Below are 25,249 nucleotides of genomic sequence, written 5' to 3'. Positions count from 1 at the left end.
AAAGTGGAAAACCACATTACAGGCTGATCCAACTTTGATGTAATGTCCTTAAAACAAGTCAAAATGAGGCTCAGTAGTGTGTGTGGCCTCCACGTGCCTGTATGACCTCCCTACAACGCCTGGGCATGCTCCTGATGAGGTGGCGGATGGTCTCCTGAGGGATCTCATCCCAGACCTGGACTAAAGCATCCGCCAACTCCTGGATAGTCTGTGGTGCAACGTGGCGTTTGTGGATGGAGCGAGACATGGATGTCCCAGATGTGCTCAATTGGATTCAGGTCTGGGGAACGGGCGGACCAGTCCATAGCATCAATGCCTTCCTCTTGCAGGAACTGCTGACACACTCCAGCCACATGAGGTCTAGCATTGTCTTGCATTAGGAGGAACCCAGGGCCAACCGCACCAGAATATGGTCTCACAAGGGGTCTGAGGATCTCATCTCGGTACCTAATGGCAGTCAGGCTACCTCTGGCGAGCACATGGAGGGCTGTGCGGCCCCCCAAAGAAATGCCACCCCACACCATGACTGACCCACCGCCAAACCGGTCATGCTGGAGGATGTTGCAGGCAGCAGAACGTTCTCCACGGCGTCTCCAGACTCTGTCACGTCTGTCACATGTGCTCAGTGTCAACCTGCTTTCATCTGTGAGCACAGGGCGCCAGTGGCGAATTTGCCAATATTGGTGTTCTCTGGCAAATGCAAAATGTCCTGCGCGGTGTTGGGCTGTAAGCACAACCCCCACCTGTGGATGTCGGGCCCTCATACCACCCTCATGGAGTCTGTTTCTGACCGTTTGAGCAGACACATGCACATTTGTGGCCTGCTGGAGGTCATTTTGCAGGGCTCTGGCAGTGCTCCTCCTGCTCCTCCTTGCACAAAGGCAGAGGTAGCGGTCCTGCTGCTGGGTTGTTTCCCTCCTACGGCCTCCTCCACGTCTCCTGAGGTACTGGCCTGTCTTCTGGTAGCGCCTCCATGCTCTGGGCACTACGCTGACAGACACAGCAAACCTTCTTGCCGCAGCTCGCATTGATGTGCTATCCTGGATGAGCTGCACTACCTGAGCCACTTGTGTGGGTTGTAGACTCCGTCTCATGCTACCACTAGAGTGAATGCACCGCCAGCATTTAAAAGTGACCAAAACATCAGCCAGGAAGCATAGGAACTGAGAAGTGGTCTGTGGTCACCACCTGCAGAACCACTCCTTTATTGGGGGTGTCTTACTAATTGCCTATAATTTCCACCTGTTGTCTATTCCATTTGCACAACAGCATGTGAAATGTATTGTCAATCAGTGTTGCTTCCTAAGTGGACAGTTTGATTTCACAGAAGTGTGATTGACTTGGAGTTACATTGTGTTGTTTAAGTGTTCCCTTTATTTTTTTGAGCATTGTATATATATAGTGTAGTGTATATAATATATATTTATATATTTGGTCCCACAGATGACAGTGCATGTCAGAGCAAAAACCAAGCCATGAGGTTGAAGGAATTGTCCGTAGAGCGCCAAGACAGGTTTGTGTCGAGGCACAGATCTGGGGAAGATTTCAGCAGCATTGAAGGTCCCCAAGAACACAGTGGCCTCCATTAATCTTAAATGGAAGAAGTTTGGAACCACCAAGAGTCATCCTAAAGCTGATCGCTCCCAGCCTAACTGAGCAATCGGGAGAGAAGGCCTTGGTCACGGAGGTGACCAAGAACCCAATGTTCACTCTGACAAAGCTCCAGTGTTCCTCTGTGGAGATGGGAGAACCTTCCAGAAGGATAACCATCTCTGCAGCACTCCACCAATCAGGCCTTTATGGTATAGTGGCCAGATGGAAGCCACTCCTCAGTAAAAGGCACATGACAGCCTGCTTGGAGTTTGCCAAAAGGCACCTAAATACTCTCAGACCATGAGCAACAAGCTTCTCTGGTGTGATGAAACCAAGATTGAACTCTTTGGCCTGAATGCCAAGGAGGAGGAAACCTAGCACCATCCCCACGGTGATGGGTGGTGGTGGCAGCATTATGCTATCAAATCAAATCAAATCAAATCAAATTTTATTTGTCACATACACATGGTTAGCAGATGTTAATGCGAGTGTAGCGAAATGCTTGTGCTTCTAGTTCCGACAATGCAGTAATAACCAACAAGTAATCTAACTAACAATTCCAAAACTACTGTCTTATACACAGTGTAAGGGGATAAAGAATATGTACATAAGGATATATGAATGAGTGATGGTACAGAGCAGCATAGGCAAGATACAGTAGATGGTATCGAGTACAGTATATACATATGAGATGAGTATGTAAACAGAGTGGCATAGTTAAAGTGGCTAGTGATACATGTATTACATAAGGATGCAGTCGATGATAGAGTACAGTATATACGTATGCATATGAGATGAATAATGTAGGGTAAGTAACATTATATAAGGTAGCATTGTTTAAAGTGGCTAGTGATATAGTTACATCATTTCCCATCAATTCCCATTATTAAAGTGGCTGGAGTTGAGTCAGTGTCAGTGTGTTGGCAGCAGCCACTCAATGTTAGTGGTGGCTGTTTAACAGTCTGATGGCCTTGAGATAGAAGCTGTTTTTCAGTCTCTCGGTCCCAGCTTTGATGCACCTGTACTGACCTCGCCTTCTGGATGATAGCGGGGTGAACAGGCAGTGGCTCGGGTGGTTGATGTCCTTGATGATCTTTATGGCCTTCCTGTAACATCGGGAGGTGTAGGTGTCCTGGAGGGCAGGTAGTTTGCCCCCGGTGCTATGGGGATGTTTTTCAGTGGCAGGGACTGGGAGAATAGTCAGGATTGAGGGAAAGATGAACAGAGTAAAGTAAGAAGAGAGATCCTTAATGAAAACCTACTCTAGAGCTCTCAGGACCTTAGACTGGGGCGACGGTTCACCTTCCAACAGGACGACCCTAAGCACACAGCCAATACAATGCAAGAGGGGCTTCAGGATAAGTCTCTGAATGTCCTTGAGTGGCCAGATCCCGGACTTGAACTCGATCTAACATCTCTGGAGAGACCTGAAAATAGCTGTGCATTGACACTCCCCATCCAACCTGACAGAGCTTGAGAGGATTTGCAGAGAAGAATGGGAGAAACTCTCCAAATACAGATGTGCCAAGCTTGTAGCATCATACCCAAGAAGACTCAAGGCTGTAATTGCTATTGAAATTACAGTTTTATTTTATTTTTTAATACATTTGCTAAGATTTCTAAAAACCTGTTTTTGCTTTGTCATTATGGGTTATTGCGTGTACAGTAGACAGATTTTTTTTTTTTGGTATTCATTTTAGAATAAGGCTGTAACGTAACAAAATGTGGAAAAAGTCCAGGAGTCTGAATACTTTGCGAATGCACTGTATGCTTCTGTATATGCTCGCGTGCGTGCCCATGTCATCTGACCATAGCACCGGTTCCAGGGGCGTTCATCAAACTCCAGGCGGTACTATTATTATATACGCCATAGCTCAGTATTTGTATTATTTATTTTAAACAGCCTTTTTTTGCTAATCTTTATCAAGAATAACCCCACGCGGGTAAGGGGAGCGGCTCTGTTGCGACCTGCAGTGTGTGTGACGTTTGGTGTGGCGTAAACGTTTTGTTTTTTTAAACGCCACTTTAAATGTGTACATGACACCCCATGGGGACAATAAAGTCAGTAAGTAAGTAAGGATGCCAATAATTATGGACATGAATGTATTGCAAAGACACCAGTAAGTGGACTTCAGTAACTGTTGTTTTTGGAATACTGGTGTAGGGGATTGTTTAAGCTGAGGACACGGGTTTATTTTAAAGGCATGTGTTAGCACTTGACTACTTGGCTCAGGCCGAAGCGGTGTAAACTGTATCCGAAGACTATCATCCTGATCGATATACAGTACAGAAGCATTCAACAGGAACGGGAGTCTGATCTATAAATGCTGTATATCATCTTTACGAGGGGATTGTAATGTGTGCCAGAGGGTTGTTGGTATTCTCCATCACACAGTCGGAAGAGGACATTGTCACACCCTATGAAAACATCATAAGCATGTTTTTGGGATAAGCTTTAAGGACTTGTTACTTTTTAAAAAACTGCCATGATTGGCCATTTTCATGAACTGAAGTGTATCTGACATCATCCTCTCCCAGAGTGTCTCAGAGTAGGACTGCTAATCTACTGTAGGATCAGGTCCATATAATCTTATTCATTTGGATCTGAAAGGCAGGACTGATCCTATATCAGCACACCTACTCTGAGACTTTCTGAATACGGGCCCCATATTCGTTATAACTGTGCCATAAGACTCTTATTCATATCTCTCTCCTCTGTGTGGTGTCTGATGCCCCCATCTCTTATGTCCCTTCAGAGCCAGAATGACATGGAGGGGCAGCGGATCACCACTGGGTTCAACCAGCGCCAGAGGGCCCACCAGCTCCATTGGGCCTGCAGTCAGCTGCACTGGCAGCACACAGCTGTGAGTACAGAGTCCTGTTCATTAGGGCACACGATGGAAAATGTATTTCAATGCAAAATTCTGCTTTGACTAAATATTGATATTGAGGACAGACGTAGATAGAGGCCTGGGGAAGGCCACCATGTATCCAGAGCTAAGCCTTAGAAATTCTCTTGTTAAGCATTAATGACATGCATAGCTCTTCCACCGGACCCTTCTCATGCTATACATCCACTAAACCCATTAAACCTCCCTCCCCCCATCTGACCTAAAGCTGCTCTCCCCACCTTTCAACTGATCTGTCTTCTAATCAGTGCAGCACAGCCATTTTCCTTTGTTCATGCTCCGCCGGGCTCCATCCCTCTCCATAGACATGAATACCTATAGTCCTGGTAAGGAAGTCCACTCCGGGGGCAATAACAATAGCAGTGTCTGGAATGCACAGGGAGAGATTAGATAAGACAGGGGTCAATGCAGGGAAGTCAGATCACCTAGGTTTCTCATGAATGTGTTCTGGATCAGTAACGTCATATATACAGTAGATCTGAACAAGAAGTGGAATTTATGAATCAGCTATTGTGTGAGAGCTAGAAGCTAGGACAAGAACTGTAGAGAGCATAGATGGTGATAAGATAGTATTGACTAGAGTAGAGCTTTCGAAAGCAAAGAGGACAATTCTAGATGGCCCTTCTTAGCTGCGGGAGGTTTCTCCGGCTTCTCAGTGCTGACTCTGTGCTCTGTTGGCTCTGTCTGTCCCACCAGACCAGAGAGAAGATCAACCTTGGTTAGCGCGCACTGCGCCCGGCCCGCCACAGGAGTCACTGGTGCGCGATGAGACAAGGACATCCCTACCGACCAAGCCCTCCCTAACCCGGACGACGCTAGGCACAGCTGGCACTACAGTACAGCGCACTTAACCACTGCGCCACCCGGGAGGCCCAACAATACAGAGTTACACATGGAATAAACAAACGTACAGTCAATAACACAATAGGAAAAAATGTATATACAGTGTGTGTGCAGATGAGGTAAGATTAGAGAGGTAAGGCAATAAATAGGCCGTAGTGGCAAAATAATTACAATTTAGCAATTAAACACTGGAGTAAAGTGTTAAAAAATGTATTATTATTTGACCATGCTGGTCATTTATGAACATTTGAATATCTTGGCCATGTTCTGTTATAATCTCCACCCGGCACAGCCAGAAGAGGACTGGCCACCCCTCATAGCCTGGTTCCTCTCTAGGTTTCTTCCTAGGTTTTGGCCTTTCTAGGGAGTTTTTCCTAGCCACCGTGCTTCTACACCTGCATTGCTTGCTGTTTGGGGTTTTAGGCTGGGTTTCTGTACAGCACTTTGAGATATCAGCTGATGAACGAAGGGCTATATAAATAAATTTGATTTGATTTAAAGCCCTTTTGTGGGGGAAAACTCATTCTGATTGGATAGGCCTGGCTTACCAGTGGCTGCGACCCTGCTCTGTCATGTGAAATCCTTAAATGAATGAATGTATTTGAATTAATTGACTGATTTTATTTTTGTTCAGTATATAATGTGTGTCCATACCTTGACTCTGTGATCTCTGTAGGTGTATTCTGGACTGGTGGAAGAGGCTAAGCAGTTGGGAGCCACCATAGGAGTGTTACAGCAGAATCTAGCCAAGTCTATGTGAGTGTTTGTGTTATTGAGTTGCTATGAACGTGAGCACATATATCCGCCCTGTATGACTCTTTCACAGCATATTGAACATGTGATGTGTTCACTTTCATAGCACATTGGCCTTTAATGTAAGGACTCCCCCACACCATTTAACCCTGTGTTGCTGTTCTGTGACACTGTGTACCAGGCATTCTCTGCAGTCCCTAGAGGAGCAACAGGCCTGTATGGGAGACGACCTGTCCAGGAAGCAGGGGGGCTCTGGAGCAGTGCAGCGACTTCATCCGCCAGCTCCTGGAGACCCTGTCTGAGGCTGAGACAGCCGTCCCCATGCCCGGCTTGACCAGAGAGGTGTACTGATGAGGTGGACACACACATGAACTCACACACGCACACTTTTATTCATGGCCACAAATCATTTTGAAATTCACTATGTATAGAGGTCTTGTACTTTGACTCCCATTCCCTGACTGAATTGTGGATTTACAATAGCGATCAATTTAACCAAAGCTTCACACAGTTTAAAATGTGCTTTTTATTACAAAGAATACACAGCTAAATATACAAAATGTTTATAATATACAAAAGTTACAAAATACGGAATTGTTTTTCATTTAAAACAAATTATTTTAGAGCATTATATAAAAAAAAGTAGTGTGTAGTTCAGTACAATGCGAGGCGGTGTAAAAATGATAGCTACTACAAAAACAGGCAACACACCGGGCAAAAGTTGCTCTTTCCATTTTTAGAACTCGTCAATTGGCCAACAAGCAGTTCACTCTCCACATTGTTCCAATGCACTGAAAGGTCATGCTGCTCACAGGGAAGGAAGCTCCTCCCAAAGCGTTTTGTACACTTACTGTCCTTTTATGAGTCCATCTTTGAGTTGGGGAGTGTAGCGAAATACCTTGGGTACTGGTATCAATGGTTCACCATTACAAGTTGTCCTCAAAATGCTCCTGAAGCCTCTCGCCTCTGTTACTGTATCGCCTGTGTCTCCTAAACAGAAACCAACAAACTCTAATATGGGTAAATACAACAACACACTGTACATTTTTTACATTTTAGTCATTTAGAAGACACTCTTATCCAGAGTGACTTACAGGACCAACTAGGGATAAGTGCTTTGCTCAAGGGCACATCGGCATATTTTGCACCTAGTCGGCTCGGGGATTCGAACCAGCAACCTGTTGGTTATGGCCCAACGCTCTTAATCGCTAGGCTACCTGCCACCCTATATTGTACTGACAATGTCAAGCGTGCAATGCCTTGATGTGATATTGTAACTTCCCATTTGGAGGTGCCCATCTATTCTCTTTTCCCATTCTGCAGTCTGTCAGCGACCTCCGTTTCCTTGCTATGTATGGCTTTATCTTACAGTATGTACCGTAGCTCAAAATGAAATGTGTATCTGTGCCGCGTGACTAGGGTGTCAGTGTGTGTTACCGTACCTCCACAGTAGAAAAGCGAGCGCTGCTCCACAGACCAGCAAGATGATGAGAGAGACCACCGCCACCGTGGTCCTCTTGCCCTCTCTCTCACACGGCTCTGACGGACCAGACAGGACAAGGTCACAACAAAACAATATGGGGACGTGTTATGGTGTCCATAGGACAGCCTCGGAGTCACTTGGACTTGGCTCTCGAAATATGGACACTGTTCATACAGTATTAACACGAACGCTACATAGGGCATACCACTCACACACACACCGAGGCTGTACATTCAATGGATATGAATGGTGAGGGCACTAGCTTGGGCATCGACTGTTTCTGCATTCAGCAATGCCTTTGAGGAAAAGTTACCTACCTACCTGTTCTGTCTGTCAAGGAGATATGATATTTCTTACCCATGCTTGGCAGTGCTATTACATAGAACATTGGTCACCAACCCTGGTCCTGGAGAACTACAGGGTCTGCAGGGTTTTCTTACAACCTAGCACAACCATATCTGATTCAGCCTTGAGCTACGCTAGCTAGCTAGAGGAACAGTCTGCATACACTGTAGCTCTGCATAACCAGGGTGGGTGACCACTGGCATAGAGACTAACAGACAGATGGCTGATTCACATCATAGGGCCAACATGATTATTTCTAGCACGGTTCCATCAAAAACAGTATGGTGGATGCGTAACCAGGCCGTGCCAGTGCAGCTTGGCTTGGCTCGGTTTGGTCCTGGAATGTGAATCAGGCATGAGAGACAGATGGGGTTTGTGTAGAGACTGAGAGACAGATGGGGTTAGTTAGTGCGTGGGGTTCCATACCTGCTGTGTAGGTGGCAGAGCTGTGGCCCAGCTTGTTGCTCACCATGCAGGTGAAGTGACCACAGATGGGGGCGGAGGAGACGACGAGGGTCTTCCCATCAGGCGAAACGTGTCCCACAGCATCGGTTATGGCTGCCCGCTCGTGGAGCCAGCTGAATTTAAGGTCTGTCCCCCAGGTCTCCACACAGAACAGGGAGGAGTGGGACACATTCACTCTCACTGAGGGGTGGTGCACAGCCTCTGAGAGGAAAGACAAGAGACAGCGAAAAGAGAATGAGACCAGGTGTGAGAAAGGTGAGACTTGGAAGTTGGAACTGAAAATTGAGGAGGAGAAAGAGAGTGACAGAGGGTGGTTGAGTCGTGAGTTGAGCGTGTTGTCTACTGAGGCTTGGGGGGGGTGACTTGAGAAGTATGAGGCTGTGAGGAGAAAACAGATCAGATACTTAGAAAGAAGACATTTGACAGAGACAAATATAGAGCTTGGAACTATTGAAGAGGGATTGTGCGAGACAGTCGTTGGACTGATAACCTGAAATATTACCGACTCAAAGTTGAGTGTTGGACTGCAGTGAAGCATATATTTATATTATAAAGACAAAGAAAGCACTTAGGCAGAACTGACCCAACAGTTCATCCTCTATAAGAACATAACTCCAGAGGACAGGAAGTAATATCTAGGAATGTATTCCAAACGGCAACATAATCAGAAAGTCTGTGTTGTCACATAACAACACGTCATTATAGTGACATTTTAAGTAATACGTCAGCATAGGTGACATGGAACAACGGTTTAATGTCACTTTTGATATATTCTACTTAGACCATGTTGACCGTCGTACCGTACTCCTTGACGGTACACTGTCCAGAGGTCTTGACGCCAGCCTGGTCAGTGACGGTCACGATGTACACCCCACTGTCTGCCACGCCAAAGCCCTCCAGCTTCAGTATTGACCCCTGCTCCTCCAAACTCAGACGCCCGTCCAAGCGTTTTTCTTGACCGGGGAACGTAATCAACGTCACCTTCCCAGGATTCCCTGGGGTCTTTGCGTTCTCTGGCTCCCGCTCCCAGTTTATCATGGAGATCTTTTCTTTGGGACCGCGGTCGATCTGGACCTGGAGAACTAGACGTCCGGCTGGGAGAACATTGACCGGCTGCGGGGTCTGGAAGTGGACCGACACGCACTGGTACCCACAAGACACTGGGGACAGAAACATGATCATGCGTTGTTATTGTATTGCCTGTGGTGATTGGATATCAATACCGTACCAACCTTCGATGGAGCCTGATGGAGAGAGAAATTTGAGGAAGGGCTCATTGTAATGGCAGGAGTGGAGCAAATGGCCATTTCAATGAGCCGGTCCTCCGATTTTAAAATGACACCAGCCTCCACTGCTAACCACTGATACGGTTGGTTTCTATGTTGTTCATGACTTAGCTCATGATTTCTTACATTTATATTTAGTATGAAGTGAAGAGGACTTTCATCAGGTAGTCAAACAGTGACTGAGAGCACATGACAGTTCTGCCTGATGTGATGTTTGTCGAGATTTGTCGTTACATGACTAACCCTCTGTGGAATCCTCCATCTAACACAAAGGGAAGTTTACATCTCTTACAGGGAAAGACATTTCCTCAGAAGACGCAGATTGAAACACACCCTATTGTCTCAATCACCTTAGATGACCAGAGTTGCACACTTCTTGGCTCGGTCTAGACATATACAATGGTACTGTATTCCTTGGCTTTGAACTCAAACAGTTTTCTTTCAGAAGTGTGACGCATGCAACTACAACATAGGTTGAGTGTGCACTGAAGACAGTATATCACACACAAACTGAAAAACCGGAAGAATCCATTTTCATGTAATCTCGACACCCAGAACCAAATGTTAAGGCTGCCACGTGGGACAACTGATAATGTATCAGTTCAATACTAATATGGTAAATACAACATACACAAATGGCCAAATAGAGCAGTCAAATACACGCCGCCTGGTTGCACCAGTACACTTAGATACAGCCGTGTGACATTTTTATGGATCATGTTGCACAGAAGCACTTACACAAGAGCAGAGGTAGCAGAGAGAGGCTCCAGGAGAGACAGTGTTGCAGCCTCATGGCACCTGAGAGAGAGGGAGAGAGAGAATAACAGACAGACAGAGTCTGAGACTGAGAAAGGGAGCGAGTGAAAGAGAGAGAGGAATAACAGACTGAGAGGGCATTTCTCTTGGATGGTTCCTGTGACCCCTCTGATAAGAGACAGATAGAGACCCAGTTTCCAAAGAAGAGGTCATTGTTTCACTTCCTAAGTCTGACTCCTAAGTCTGACTTAGAAGCTTGCCTTAAGTAACCGGTCTATATTTAGGCACAGACAATGACTTTGCACTGGATCAAAGTCAGCAGCTGTTTAAAATTCACTTACCTTCCCAACTGTACAATGGATTATGAGTCAGAGATTATGGAAGTGGCAGGAGTGCATTCATTCAAAAGGAAGCCCACTTTTTAGGGGTAGGGCACAGCACGCCAGGAAGCTTGGATGCAGTTTTATAATATAAAAACTAAAAAATCCTTACGCAAATAGAACAGAAAAATGTCAACCATCAAAAACAACCCAAAGAAAGAGGCTGGAGTGAACTGAAAGTTGCTCTGATAGATTGCAGTCTGGTGCAGGACTTTGTACTTGCAGCCCTTCCCTGTGTGAGGTCCAGCCAGTTAGGTACTTAGACGTCACCTTGTTTTCAAGCTGTGCAATTTCCTCTTTCCCTTTCCTGTACAATTCATGCCAACACTCAGCTGTGTTTAAACAAGTGGATTCTATTGTATTCTGTTGTAAAATTATCACATTGATAATCACTCCTCCCCCTCCATCTATTTGTGTCCAAGCACCCTCTCAAATGCCAATGCAACAAATCATATTGTCCGGACACATACTTTGACACCAGGTTTTGAACACAATAAGCAAATAGAAAAGTAAATTAAATTAGAATAGCATTCTCTCAAGGAAAAGTTAACAATGTTGGAATGCTTTGTTCAAAAATGTGCTTTGTAGTTTTGTGGTGTTTTTTCATTATTATTCAAGTTCTTTTTTTTATTTTTTACATTTCCTGTTGAAAAACAACATACCACGTATGAATACAGTAATGTACACACACTTCAGGGTAAAAAAAACTTGATGGAGTAGGCTATTCAAGGAGTTGGTTTGATGGTCGGCCTTCCCCCTTGCTTGCAGAAACAATAGAGGAGCAATAGAGAACAATGGAGAAAGGCCCACCCCCCACTTGTGCCATGTCATGAGTGTACCTGGACCCCCTAGTGCCTATTGTTAAGTAAATCAGGTGCAAAGGTGACTGGAGTACAACTTTAATTTGGTTAAAAAAATCTTATCAACATTTGCAGCAACAATTAACAATACGGTAGAGTATTTTCAATTCACGTCCTCTGTGAATGACCATCCATAAATTAAATCAGGGGCGCAACATGCCCGCCCCCACACACACACACATTCTGAAATTGCATTTTTATTCCCCCCAGTTTTATCATTGGGATGTGATACAAAATGAAGCAACGGTGTGCTTTATGACCATGCAGACGCCTCCGAGCGGCCGGGTAGGCTGTTTGGATCTTTTATCCGACTGGATAATTTTTTTTTTAAATGTCCCCCCCACTTCTAAAATTAAAGTTGCGCCTCTGAATGATATTATGAATAGAGGAAGTTCTAAAACAAGCCAGTGGATGGCGCTAGTTCATGAAATAGTTGGTGCTATGCTTTCCCTCCCTCATCCAGACTGCTGTGTTTCTAAACTCAGCAAAAAAAAGAAATGTCCCTTTTTCAGGACCCTGTCTTTCAAAAATAATTAGTAAAAATCTAAATAACTTCACAGATCTTCATTGTAAAGGGTTTAAACACTGTTTCCAATGCTTGTTCAATGAACCATAAACAATTAATGAACATGCACTTGTGGACCGGTCGTTAAGACACTAACAGCTTACAGACAGTAGACAATTAAGGTCACAGTTGTGAAAACTTAGGACACTAAAGAGGTCTTTCTACTGACTCTGAAAAATACCAAAAGAAAGATGCCCAGGGTCCCTGCTCATCTGTGTGAACGTGCCTTAGGCATGCTGCAAGGAGGCATGAGGGGCACTAAATTGCAATGTCCGTACTGTGAGACGCCTAAGATAGCGCTACAGGGAGACAGGACGGACAGCTGATCATCCTCGCAGTGGCAGACCAGGTGCACCTAACAACACCTGCACAAGATTGGTACATCTGAACATCACACCTGCGGGACAGGTACAGGATGGCAACAACAACTGCCGAGTTACACCAGGAACGCACAATCCCTCCATCAGTGCTCAGACTGTCCACAATAGCCTGAGAGAGGCTGGACTGAGGGCTTGTGGGCCTGTTGTAAGGCAGGTCCTCACCAGACATCACCGGCAACAACGTCACTTATGGGCAGAAACCCACCATCGCTGGACCATACAGGACTGGCAAAAAGTCCTTTTCACTAACGAGTCGCGGTTTTGTCTCACCAGGAGTGATGTTCGGATTCGCGTTTATCATCGAAGGAATGAGCGTTACACTGAGGCCTGTACTCTAGAGCGGGATTGCTTTGGAGGTGGAGGGTTCGTCATGGTCTGGAGCGGTGTGTCACAGCATCATCGTACTGAGCTTGTTATCATTGCAGGCAATCTCAACGCTGTGCGTTACAGGGAAGACCTCCTCCTCCCTCATGTTGTACCCTTCCTGCAGGCTCATCCTGATAGGATATTGATCTCATCCCGTCAGTAGAGGATGCCTGTTTTTCTTTTTAAATGCCTTCCTAACCATCTTAAATAAGCATGCCCCATTCAAGAAATTTAGAACCAGGAACAGATATAGCCCTTGGTTCTCCCCAGACCTGACTCCCCTTAACCAACACAAAAACATCCTATGGCGTTCTGCATTAGCATCGAACAGCCCCCGTGATATGCATAAACCATTATACACAAGCAGTTAGAAAAGTCAAAGCTAGCTTTTTCAAGCAGAAATATGCTTCTTGCAACACTAACTCAAAAAAGTTCTGGGACACTGTAAAGTCCATGGAGAATAAGAACGCCTCCTCCCAGCTGCCCACTGCACTGAAGATGGGAAACACTGTCACCACTGATAAATCGACTATAATTGAGAATTTCAATAAGCATTTTTCTACGGCTGGCCATGCTTTCCACCTGGCTACCCCTTCCCCGGTCAACAGCACTGCACCCCCCACAGCAACTCTCCCAAGCCTTCCCCATTTCTCCTTCTCCCAAATCCAGTCAGCTGATGTTCTGAAAGAGCTGCAAAATCTGGACCCCTACAAATCAGCCGGGCTAGACAATCTGGACCCTTTCTTTCTAAAATTATCTGCCGAAATTGTTGCCACCCCTATTACTAGCCTGTTCAACCTCTCTTTTGTGTCGTCTGAGATTCCCAAAGATTGGAAAGCAGCTGCGGTCATCCCCCTCTTCAAAGGGGGGGACACTCTTGACCCAAATTGCTACAGACCTATATCTATCCTACCCTGCCTTTCTAAGGTCTTCGAAAGCCAAGTCAACAAACAGATTACCGACCATTTCGAATCTCACCATACCCTCTCTGCTATGCAATCTGGTTTCAGAGCTGATCATGGGTTCACCTCAGCCACACTCTAGGTCCTAAACGATATCTTAACCGCCATCGATAAGAAACATTACTGTGCAGCCGTATTCATTGATCTGGCCAAGGCTTTCGACTCTGTCAATCACCACATCCTCATCGGCAGACTCGACAGCCTTGGTTTCTCAAATGATTGCCTCGCCTGGTTCACCAACTACTTCTCTGACAGAGTTCAGTGTGTCAAATCGGAGGGTCTGTTGTCCGGATCTCTCGCAGTCTCTATGGGGGTGCCACAGGGTTCAATTCTTGGACCGGCTCTCTTCTTTGTATACATCAATGATGTCGCTCTTGCTGCTGGTGAGTCTCTGATCCACCTCTACGCAGATGACACCATTCTGTATACTTCTGGCCCTTCTTTGGACACTGTGTTAACTACCCTCCAGGCAAGCTTCAATGCCATACAACTCTCCTTCCGTGGCCTCCAATTGCTCTTAAATACAAGTAAAACTAAATGCATGCTCTTCAACCGATCGCTGCCTGCACCTGCCTGCCTGTCCAACATCACTACTCTGGACGGCTCTGACTTAGAATACGTGGACAACTAAAAATACCTAGGTGTCTGGTTAGACTGTAAACTCTTCTTCCAGACCCACATCAAACATCTCCAATCCAAAGTTAAATCTAGAATTGGCTTCCTATTTCGCAACAAAGCATCTTTCACTCATGCTGCCAAACATACCTTGTAAAACTGACCATCCTACCAATCCTCTACTTCGGCGATGTAATTTACAAAATAGCCTCCAATTTAAGCACCAGCTGTCAGAGTAGCTCACAGATCACTGCACCTGTACATAGCTCACCTATAATTTAGCCCAAACAACTACCTCTTTCCCTACTGTATTTATTTTATTTATTTTGCTCCTTTGCACCCCATTATTTTTATTTCTACTTTGCACATTCCTCCACTGCAAATCTACCATTCCAGTGTTTTACTTGCTATATTGTATTTACTTTGCCACCATGGCCTTTTTTTGCCTTTACCTCCCTTCTCACCTCATTTGCTCACATCGTATATAGACTTGGTTCTACTGTATTATTGACTGTATGTTTGTTTTACTCCATGTGTAACTCTGTGTGGTTCTGTGTCTAACTGCATTGCTTTATCTTGGCCAGGTCGCAATTGTAAATGAGAACTTGTTCTTAACTTGCCTACCTGGTTAAATAAAGGTGAAATGAAAAATAATAATAATTAAAAAAACATGACCCTCCAGCATGGCAATGCCACCAGCCAAACTGCTCGTTCTGTGCGGGATTTCCTGCAAGACAGGAATGTCAGTGTTCTGCCATGGCCAGCGAAGAGCCCGCATCTCAATCCCATTGAGCACATCTGGGACCTGTTGGATCGGAGGGTGAGGGCTAGGGCCATTCGCCCCATAAATGTCTGGGAACTTGCAGGTGCCTTGGTGGAAGAGTGGGTGTTAGGGTTGCGTAAATTCAAATCTGGTATCAGGATAAATATAACAATGAGTCACCGATTGTATACTATGTATTTTTTATTAGCTAAGTAATAAATGGCAAATGCAACTTTCGTATATACGGGCTCACTGTAATACCACGCAGGGCAGAACAGGGAACTGACAAGATGTATGTAAACAGTATTCTTTATACTGTGATAGACATAGTTCCAACCCATCTGTTGGCCTATCACAGTAGAGGCTGGGCATGTTTTAAACTTGCCCAGCCTATCACAGGCGCTCAGGCGGGTCCCCGCCTCTTGGCGCTTCTTGGAGTCCTCCCTCTGTCGATTCCTACTGTTCTGGTATCACGCCCTAGTTATAACAGTTGCTCAGTTCCTGCTATTGTGTTGTTCAGTATTTTTCCATTTCAGTTAAACCTTGTGCAGACCACCCCTCCCTATCACAACTTTGTAAGATACAGCAAGTCACACCATGTGCTCAATATTGTTACATACAAACACAAGGACAAAGCATCTGCTGGGCTGTTATCTACAGTTTTGCAACATGCAGGTCACACCATGTTACTCAGTTCTTGTCACACACAAACAGGCAAGTAGCAAGCAGTTGTTTAATCTCATAATGATGCTCCAGTGCACAAATGCAGACACCTCACACAACCAACATCAGATAATATTTAATCATATATATGCTAATGGCTATAATGTAAAATACAGAATCCAACATGGGGTAACATCTCACAGCAAGTACTGGCAAATCTGGTGCAGTCCATGAGGGGGAGATGCACTGCAGTACTCAATGCAGCTGGTGACCACACTAGATACTGACTGTTACTTTTGATTTTGACCCCCCCCCCCCTTTGTTCAGGGACATATTATTCCATTTCTGTTAGTCACATGTCTGTGGAACTTGTTCAGTTTATGTCTCAGTTGTTGAATATTGTTATGTTCATACAAATATTTACACATGTTAAGTTTACTTAAAATAAACGCAGTTGACAGTGAGAGGACGTTTATTTTCTTGCTGAATTTGTAGCAAAGTGTGCATTTTTCCATTTGCTTTATATCATACATGGGCATCACAAAAGTAGGTTTAGGTTTAATTTTAACTTGTAAATGTGATGGCATACAGTACTTAACAAAAAGATACAAAGATATAATAAGTCAAAATATATGTGTAGACACTGCATCAAATACCACAAATCAGCACACAAATTCACCAATAACAAGCATTTCACTATACCCACAATAACATCTGCTAAACATGTGACAAATACAATTTAATTTGATAAAAAGGCATATCAATATATTTTATTGATGCGGAATAGGGCCACTGCTCTTAATAGGAATGATCATTGGTGTCTGGTAGAGTGACATACTGCAATAGAATATTACATTTAAACTTCTCATATCATACCATCTCCGCAGGTGCCCATCTGTGCCAAAGACTTGTGTGATCGTTCAGTGTGTAACAAAATGTCATAAGACTGATAATGGAACGCGAGGGACCTCCTAAAGTCATATAATCCCATTCGTCCTCTGCTGTTTGCATCTCCTGTTAATAACACACAGCAATGTGAAAAGTGTACGTACCAAACAGAATACCAGTAGTTTATTCATGTATTACTGTAAAAGACAAGCCAGGGAGATGTTGTGTAATCTTACCAGGAGAGACATCCATATTTCTTTAGAATCACTATGATGATGACGATGATGATGATGATGACGATGACCAATATTACAACACACCAAGTCTCACAGGATTGGTGACTTTGGGATGGTGTAGGAGAATCTAGGCCACAGCAAAGAAGCATGAAAGACTGAAAAAACTCAAAATAGTCATAATAAATTATCATAATGCATGTATACCAGTGATGTAGTGTGTAACACTAGTCCCCAGGCTGCTGTTGACCAGACATGTGTAGTTGTGGCCCTTCATTCCAGACATGTATAGGTTCCTGCCATCTGCAGAGAGATTGGCTGTCTGATTGGAGACCTCTACTCCATCCACCAACCAGGAAACCACTGGGCTGTCCCACTGTGCCCTGTCATTAGCCACCTCACACTGGAGGGACAGAGACGCCACAGGAGCAGCAACTAGGCGAGAGGGAGTGAAAGAAAAAGTTAGGCAGAACAAATAGTCCAAATATAGTGATATTGGTTATTGCGTCTTTACGTAGTTCTGCACATAAGGGCAGCCTCGGTACCGAGGCTTCACTCACATTGTTCGGAAGGTGAGGTGAAAGCCTGTGACCGAGGATAATGTCAAGGTAATGGGACTTTATTAGATTGCACAGTATATGACCCAAACTAAATCTAGATAGTGACCAGAATTATTGGTGTAACTGTTTCTCACCACTCTCTCTAACAAGTATCTTTGCTGCTTCCTCGTACCCCATCTGGTTAGTCACAGTGATGATGTAGACTCCATAGTTAGATGAATTTATATTCTCCACCCTAAGTAAGGCCCCCCTCTGGTCTATTGGATTGCCAGGTGAATCTTGGTTTTCGGCCAGCCTGACCTGTCCCTGACCCTTCTCAGTCTTGTAGTCCCAAATCACCATGATGATCTTCTCTGTTGGTGTAATCTGGAACTGGGTCTGCAGGACCAGGTCTCTGCCCAGAGCAACATAAAGGAGATCCTTGTTCTGGAAATGCACTGACAGGCACTGGTGGAGGTACGGCACTGAGGAAAGATAGACAAGGAATTACTGTACGCCTTATGTACACATTACTGTACCATAAAGTTATTTTTGCACTGCAATATCTTACTGACGAAAAAAAAAACTCACAGAGGGCCAGGATCAGACAAATACGCCAGACCAGGATATGCCATGTTTCCATCACATCTGCAGAGCGATTTAGATTTTGCAATGCTGAGGAGAAAGAGTGTGTAACAGCATTTACACTTGCACTCTATCACTCACATTGTCAGGGGCATAGGCATATCCCTCTAATGTATTTGAGGGGATTTGATGGTGAAATGCTATGGATTAATTTGTAAAAATCAAACAACAACAAAAATGACTACAGTAGGTCAAGAAAAGAATTTAGTCAGCCACCAATTGTGCAAGTTCTCCCACTAAAAAAGATGAGAGAGGCTTGTAATTTTCATCATAGGTACACTTAAACTATGACAGACAAAATGAGAAGGAAAAAAAATCCAGAAAATCACATTGTAGGATTTTTAATGAATGTATTTGCAAATTATGGTGGAAAATAAGTATTTGGTCACCTACAAACAAGCAAGATTTCTGGCTCTCACAGACCTGTAACTCCTTCTTTAAGAGGCTCCACTCGTTACCTGTATTAATGGCACCTGTTTGAACTTGTTATCAGTATAAAAGACACCTGTCCACAACCTCAAACAGTCACACTCCAAACTCCACTATGGCCAAGACCAAAGAGCTGTCAAAGGACACCAGAAACAAAATTGTAGACCTGCACCAGGCTGGGAAGCCTGAATCTGCAATAGGTAAGCAGCTTGGTTTGAAGAAATCAACTGTGGGAGCAATTATTAGGAAATGGAAGACATACAAGACCACTGATAATCTCCCTCGATCTGGGGCTCCACGCAAGATCTCACCCCGTGGGGTCAAAATTATCACAAGAACGGTGAGCAAAAATCCCAAAACCACACGGGGGGACCTAGTGAATGACCTGCAGAAAGCTGGGACCAAAGTAACAAAGCCTACCATCAGTAACACACTGCGCCGCCAGGGACTCAAATCCTGCAGTGCCAGACGTGTCCCCCTGCTTAAGCCAGTACATGTCCAGGCCCATCTGAGGTTTGCTAGAGAGCATTTGGATGATCCAGAAGAAGATTGGGAGAATGTCTGTCATATGGTCAGATGAAACCAAAATATAACGTTTTGGTAAAAACTCAACTCGTCGTGTTTGGAGGACAAAGAATGCTGAGTTGCATCCAAAGAACACCATACCTACTGTGAAGCATGGGGGTGGAAACATCATGCTTTGGGGCTGTTTTTCTGCAAAGGGACCAGGACGACTGATCCGTGTAAAGGAAAGAATGAATTGGGCCATGTATCGTGAGATTTTGAATGAAAACCTCCTTCCATCAGCAAGGGCATTGAAGATGAAACGTGGCTGGGTCTTTCAGCATGACAATGATCCCAAACACACCGCCCGGGCAACAAAGGAGTGGCTTCGTAAGAAGCATTTCAAGGTCCTGGAGTGGCCTAGCCAGTCTCCAGATCTCAACCCCATAGAAAATCTTTGGAGGGAGTTGAAAGTCCATGTTGCCCAGCAACAGCCCCAAAACATCACTGCTCTAGAGGAGATCTGCATGGAGGAATGGGCCAAAATACCAGCAACAGTGTGTGAAAAACTTGTGAAGACTTACAGAAAACGTTTGACCTCTGTCATTGCCAAAAAAGGGTATATAACAAAGTATTGAGATAAACTTTTGTTATTGACCAAATACTTATTTTCCACCATAATTTGCAAATAAATTCATAAAAAATCCTACAATGTGATTTTCTGGATTTCTTTTCTCCATTTTGTCTGTCATAGTTGATGTGTACCTATGATGAAAATTACAGGCCTCTCTCTTCTTTTTAAGTGGGAGAACTTGCACAATTGGTGGCTGACTAAATACTTTTTTGCCCCACTGTATATTATTGTTAGCTATATACTTATGGGTTTGGATTTCTGAGCTTGAACTATTCTTAATCATTAGTTATATTATTAAGCATTAGTTAGAATAGAGACATGAGGGGTGCCATAATTAAGCTTGGGAGGGGTTAAATACAGGGAAAACGGTCACATGTGGCAGTACTTATAAGGGGAGGAACCGTTTATTGCCCATGTCACTTAACTTTCTGCCTAGCGGTAAACATACAATGTTTTGCTATAAGGAGGAAACTCCACCCAAAGTGGGGTATGTATACTACCACAGGAGGAAACGTGTTTTTGTCGATTCAGCTGTTCGATCCTCTGGGATTAATAAACCTGGTTTAAGTTTTACAGTGTCCGTCCAGTTCTTATTCTAATAATTAGGACCTAACAATACATCAAATGTGTTTCAACGGGCTTGACATCATTTTTTCCCTTAAAGATGGTTCTTTGGCGACCAAGATATAAAACAATACTACGCATCTAGAGCAGTTTTTGACATAGTCCGCACTTTCCATTTACAGTGCCTTCGCAAAGTATTCAGACCCCTTGACTTTTTACACATTGATATGTTACAGCCTTATTCTAAAATGTATTAAATTGCCCCCCCCCCCCATCAATCCACACACAATACCCCATATTGACAAGGCAAAAACAGGTTTTTAGATATCTTTGCAAATTTATAAAAAACGGATATATAAAATGTACATAAGTATTCAGACCCTTTACTCAGTACTTTGTTGAAGCACCTTTGGCAGTGATTACAGCCTCGAATCGTCTTGTGTATGATGCTACAACTTGGTACACCTCTATTTGGGGAGTTTCTCCCATTCTTCTCTGCAGATCATCTCAATATCTATCAGGTTGGATGGGGACCTTTGCGGCACAGCTATTTTCAGGTCTCTCCAGAGATTTCGATCGGGTACAAATCCAGGCCCTGGCTGGGCCACTCAAGGACATTCAGGGACTTGTCCCGAAGCCACTCCTGCATTGTCTTGGCTGTGTGCTTAGGGCTGTTGTCCTGTTGGAAGGTGAACCTTCACCCCAGTCTGAGAACCTGCTCCAGAGCACTCAGGAGTTCATTAAAGATGTCTCTGTACTTTGCTCCGTTCATCTTTCCCTCAATACTGACTAGTCTCCCAGTCACTGAAAAACATCCCCACAGCATGATTCTGCCATCACCATGCTTCACCTTAGGGATGATGCCAGATTTCCTCAGAACGTGACACTTTGGCATTCAGGCCAAAGATTTTGTCTTGGTTTAATCAGACCAGAGAATCTTGTTTCTGTGCCTTTTGGCAAACTCCAAGTGCCTTTTACTGAGGAGTGGCTTCTATTTGGCCACTCTACCATAAAGGCCTGATTGGTGGAGTGCTGCAGAGATGGTTGTCCTTCTGGAAGGTTCTCCCATCTCCACAGAGGAACTCTAGAGCTATATCAGACTATCGGGTTCATGGTCACCTCCCTGACCAAGGCCCTTCTCCCCTAATTGCTCAATTTGGCCAGGTGGCCAGCTTTAGGAAGAGTCTTGGTGGTTCCAAACTTTTTCCATTTAAGAATGATGGAGGCCACTGTGTTCTTGGGGACCTTGAATGCTGCAGAAATGTTTTGGTACCCTTCCCTAGATCTGTGCCTCGACACAACTCATTTTTTTCTCTGACATGCACGGTCAACTATGGGACCTTTATATAGACAGGTGTGCGCCTTTCCAAAGCATGTCCAATCAATTGAATTTACCACAGGTGGACTCCAATCAAGTTGTAGAAACATCTCAAGGATGATCAATGGGAACAGGACGCACCTGAGCTCAATTTCGAGTCTCATAGCAACGGGTTTGAATATTATGTAAATTTGCAAACATATCTAAAAACTTGTTTTTGCTTTGTCATTATGGGGTATTGTGTGTACATTGCTGAGGATTTTCTTCTGTATTTAATCCATTTTAGAATAAGGCTGTAATCAGGGTTGGGGAGTAGTGGATTACATGTGCAAAAAAACGGAACTGTAATCAGGGTTGGGGAGTAGTGGATTACATGTGCAAAAAAACGGAACTGTAATCAGACTACCGATACTTTTGAAAAGCTAGATGATTACTTTTACATTTAGAAAGGATGTTTGCGCAAAAAAAATCTTTGACACTTTTACGTTTTCTCAATGATATTTAAATCAGCATTGAAAAATGGTGCAAGTTTAAGTTTGTTCCACCTGAGCGAGTCTGATCAGACCAATATGGTGCTACATCAAATGTGTTTGATGGACCGCGGGAAATGAGCAGGAATTGGCGTTTGTAGGCTATAGTCCAAGCTATGTCTTCCAATGGTGTGACTGCTGTCGGCATCCAAAGGTTATCCAATTTGAATAAACGCTTGGAGGTAAAGTTAACAGTAGTGGTGTAGTCTACGACGATACGGATATCACTTATTATTGATATCTACATAGCGCATTGATGGGCATCACACTGCTGCTCTCTCACTTTGCTATTTGCGCCTTGTGGTTGTTGTGGATGGCTGTTCACAAATCTAAATGTGTATTTGAACTCAATAATGGTTGAATTCAAGAAGTTTAAATGGCCTATCAATCCATGTTTTTGAAACCAGTGGACAGCCATTGAAAAATGCGCTCTTACAACAGCTGCATAGTGCGGATCCCAGCCTATGGAATAAAAGTGGGGCTTTTATTGCCCAGTCTAATTCATGCTGATAAAAACAAAAATATCCATAGGCCTAATAGACACATGCTCAAACTTGCACACTTTTGATATACTTAAAGGGGCAATCTGTAGTTGCTACATCCATTCTTGGATTTATAAATTATACATACAGTAGCCTTCAAAAGTCAGGACACACCTACTCATTCAAAGGTATTTCATTATTTTTACTTGATTCGACATTGTAGAATAATTGTGAAGACATCAACACTATGACATAACAAATAAGGAATAATGTAGTAACCAAAAAAGTGTTAAACAAATCAAAATATATTTTAGATTTTAGATTCTTCAAAGTAGCCACCCTTTGCATTGATGACAGTTTTGCACACTCTTGGCAAAGCATGCAATTCCATGAGCGCAGCATTTATTTTTCATCTCGAATCAAGGAGCCCAATCAGTCCTCCATGACAACAAAATCATAAACAACAGAGTAGGGCTGGCTAATAAGTCCTTACATTTGGGGTCATGCTCAGGGAAAACAATTTGGCTAGTCTATACCATATTTACAAGTCCTATTCTTGAAGATCAAGGGGTATAACATTTATTGGAATGACTGAAATTCTGATAGACTTTGGTTCTTAATGTAAAGATATCATTTAATGGTATTATTATATGTAGTAGAAAGGGATGGGTTAGAAGAAGCCTACATACCCAACCCATAAAGTAAAATGTAGCATCCATATATGGAAAGGTATATAAACTTTAACATTGATTTATCCTGCAATAGATGTTGTTCAATTGGTGACATACATTTTTGTCTTCTTCTAATGTCTCTTAAGGGCAAAGTAATCTAAAAGTAATGGAATGTAATCAGATTACGTTGCTGAGTTTGGGTAATGCAAAAGTTACGTTACTGATTACAATTCTGGGCAGGTAACTTGTAACTGTAACAGATTTCATTTAGAAAGTAACTTACCCAACCCTGTCTGGAATGTAACAAAATGTGGAAAAAGTCAAAGGTTCTGAAAACTTTCCGAAGGCATTGTAGATAAGAACAAAATAGGTTGGAAAGCAAAAGGAGAAAGAGCAAAGGAGGAGTATTCTACTCACAAGAGAATGTATCCACAGCAGTAGCTGCTCTTCCGTCTCTTAACTCTCTTGACTCTGCGCCGTTTAGTTTACCGAAGGTTTGAATCGCTATCAAAATATGCAAACCTTTCATGAAACATTTGAACCCTCTCTGTACAGTTCTGTACTACTGTACAATGAGACACGGAGTCTATTTCTGTGGCGGCGTCCTATATTACGTAATACTGTATCCCTTTCCTGTCAATCTCTTCCGTTCATTATTTTGTACCTGATATTATCAGACATTCTAAACATGGCCAAATTCCAGTGCTCAGTTGGCTAGTCAAACCTTGAGCTCACGGTTACTGTTGATTGTAACACTTTCCTGGGTGCCAGTGATTCCGTTGTGGCACTCCTTTCAACTTGTTGTCATGCCAAACATGACAACTAAAACAGAAGCAGCGGCATCCAGGTTATTCAGTAATACAAAAGTCAGGTCAGCTTGATGTGTTTTTGTTTTCTTGCCTAATATTTCCTGGTTGAAGGACAAACTCACTGCATACCGGCACTTAAAATAGATACTGTATGTAAATGTTGAACCAGTTCTTCCCTTTTCACAATCCAGTATGGCAGGTGCTAGGGGAGTAAAAGGGAGTAACTCCTACTGTAACTCCTACTCCCTTGTTCCAGCTTGTACTCCTGACTGAATATTCATGCATTTTAATTCATCTTTGTATGGATACTGTGCCAGGCACATAAATGTCCTTCAAAAAGGAAACAATTCCAGACTTCTGCTAGAACCCTACATTGGATGAAACAGTATTTTCAAGATACTCGCTGTTTTCAATTATCATTCCTACATTAATTGCCAGTGTTGTAAGGTACTTAAGTAAAAATACTTGAAAGTATTACTTCAGTAGGTTTTTGGGGTATCTGTACTTTTTTGACTGTTGACTTTTTACTTCACTACATTCCTAAGGAACTTAAGTATATTTAAAACCAAATACCTTTTAGACTTTTACTCAAGTAGTATTCTACTGGTTGACCTTTACTTTAGTTATTTTCTATTGTGGAATCATTACTCAAGGATGACGATAGGGTACTTGTTGTTGTTGCAGGAAAGATGTTGAAATTCATACATATCAGTCAACATCAATGCTGAATAAAGAGTAGAGACCCAAGTCACATTCATAACAACAGCATCCCTTCGAATACATAGAGATCCACTCTCAAACAATTATCTATATTGTCAAAGATGTTCAGACACCTAAGTAAGGAGCCACGTTACCCTCGGGCCTACTGAGCCCATGTCCATGCGCGCGGACAAGCAGACACACATCCACCCGCCTAGACACATGTCCATCCTCGTACACACCTCCATGTGCATGCATATCCAAATGCATCCATAAGACACTGACAAATAAATGGTAGGGTCCAAGACGTGACACCG

General features: G+C 43.6%; 2 protein-coding genes across 3 annotated transcripts; both read right to left on the bottom strand.

Annotated features, from left to right (window-relative positions):
* Positions 1-6,604: 6,604 nt before the first annotated feature.
* si:dkeyp-97a10.2 lies at positions 6,605-11,045 on the bottom strand. 2 transcript variants are annotated; one of them, XM_024398114.2, is made up of 6 exons: positions 10,775-11,045; positions 10,416-10,475; positions 9,192-9,551; positions 8,353-8,592; positions 7,541-7,637; positions 6,605-7,109 (listed from the first exon to the last, which is right to left on the bottom strand). In XM_024398114.2, exons 2-6 carry the CDS (start codon positions 10,468-10,470, stop codon positions 7,025-7,027), a joined length of 837 nt encoding a protein of 278 aa, XP_024253882.1. In that variant the 5' UTR covers positions 10,471-10,475; positions 10,775-11,045; the 3' UTR covers positions 6,605-7,024. The 2 variants fall into 2 exon arrangements, with proteins under 2 accessions (XP_024253882.1, XP_024253888.1); XM_024398120.2 differs by having other exon boundaries at positions 6,605-7,088; positions 10,775-11,043.
* Positions 11,046-16,441: 5,396 nt separating this feature from the next.
* LOC112246102 lies at positions 16,442-24,331 on the bottom strand. The gene is made up of 6 exons (XM_024414375.2): positions 23,842-24,331; positions 18,239-18,322; positions 17,803-18,132; positions 17,316-17,543; positions 17,112-17,238; positions 16,442-17,001 (listed from the first exon to the last, which is right to left on the bottom strand). Exons 1-6 carry the CDS (start codon positions 23,951-23,953, stop codon positions 16,965-16,967), a joined length of 918 nt encoding a protein of 305 aa, XP_024270143.1. The 5' UTR covers positions 23,954-24,331; the 3' UTR covers positions 16,442-16,964.
* Between the last annotated feature and the right edge of the window lie 918 nt (positions 24,332-25,249).

Source organism: Oncorhynchus tshawytscha, linkage group LG03 (assembly GCF_018296145.1).
Source record: "Oncorhynchus tshawytscha isolate Ot180627B linkage group LG03, Otsh_v2.0, whole genome shotgun sequence".
In the NCBI taxonomy this organism is placed as follows: Eukaryota; Metazoa; Chordata; class Actinopteri; order Salmoniformes; family Salmonidae; genus Oncorhynchus; species Oncorhynchus tshawytscha.
The sequence above is the reverse complement of the archived record's forward strand: the minus strand, read 5'-3'. Positions and strand labels throughout refer to the sequence as shown.

Excerpts from the sequence above, each read along its gene's own strand:
- si:dkeyp-97a10.2 (XM_024398114.2), bottom strand. The coding sequence starts at position 10,470 with ATGAGGCTGCAACACTGTCTCTCCTGGAGCCTCTCTCTGCTACCTCTG. Across the intron at positions 9,552-10,415 it reads TCTGCTACCTCTGCTCTTGT|TGTCTTGTGGGTACCAGTGC; the intron begins GTAAGTGCTTCT and ends TTCTGTCCCCAG. Across the intron at positions 7,110-7,540 it reads CTCGCTTTTCTACTGTGGAG|AGTTTGTTGGTTTCTGTTTA; the intron begins GTACGGTAACAC and ends TACCCATATTAG.
- LOC112246102 (XM_024414375.2), bottom strand. The coding sequence starts at position 23,953 with ATGAAAGGTTTGCATATTTTGATAGCGATTCAAACCTTCGGTAAACTA. Across the intron at positions 18,133-18,238 it reads TTGTCTGATCCTGGCCCTCT|TGCCGTACCTCCACCAGTGC; the intron begins GTGAGTTTTTTT and ends ATCTTTCCTCAG. Across the intron at positions 17,239-17,315 it reads TGTTACACACTACATCACTG|ATTCTCCTACACCATCCCAA; the intron begins GTATACATGCAT and ends GCTGTGGCCTAG.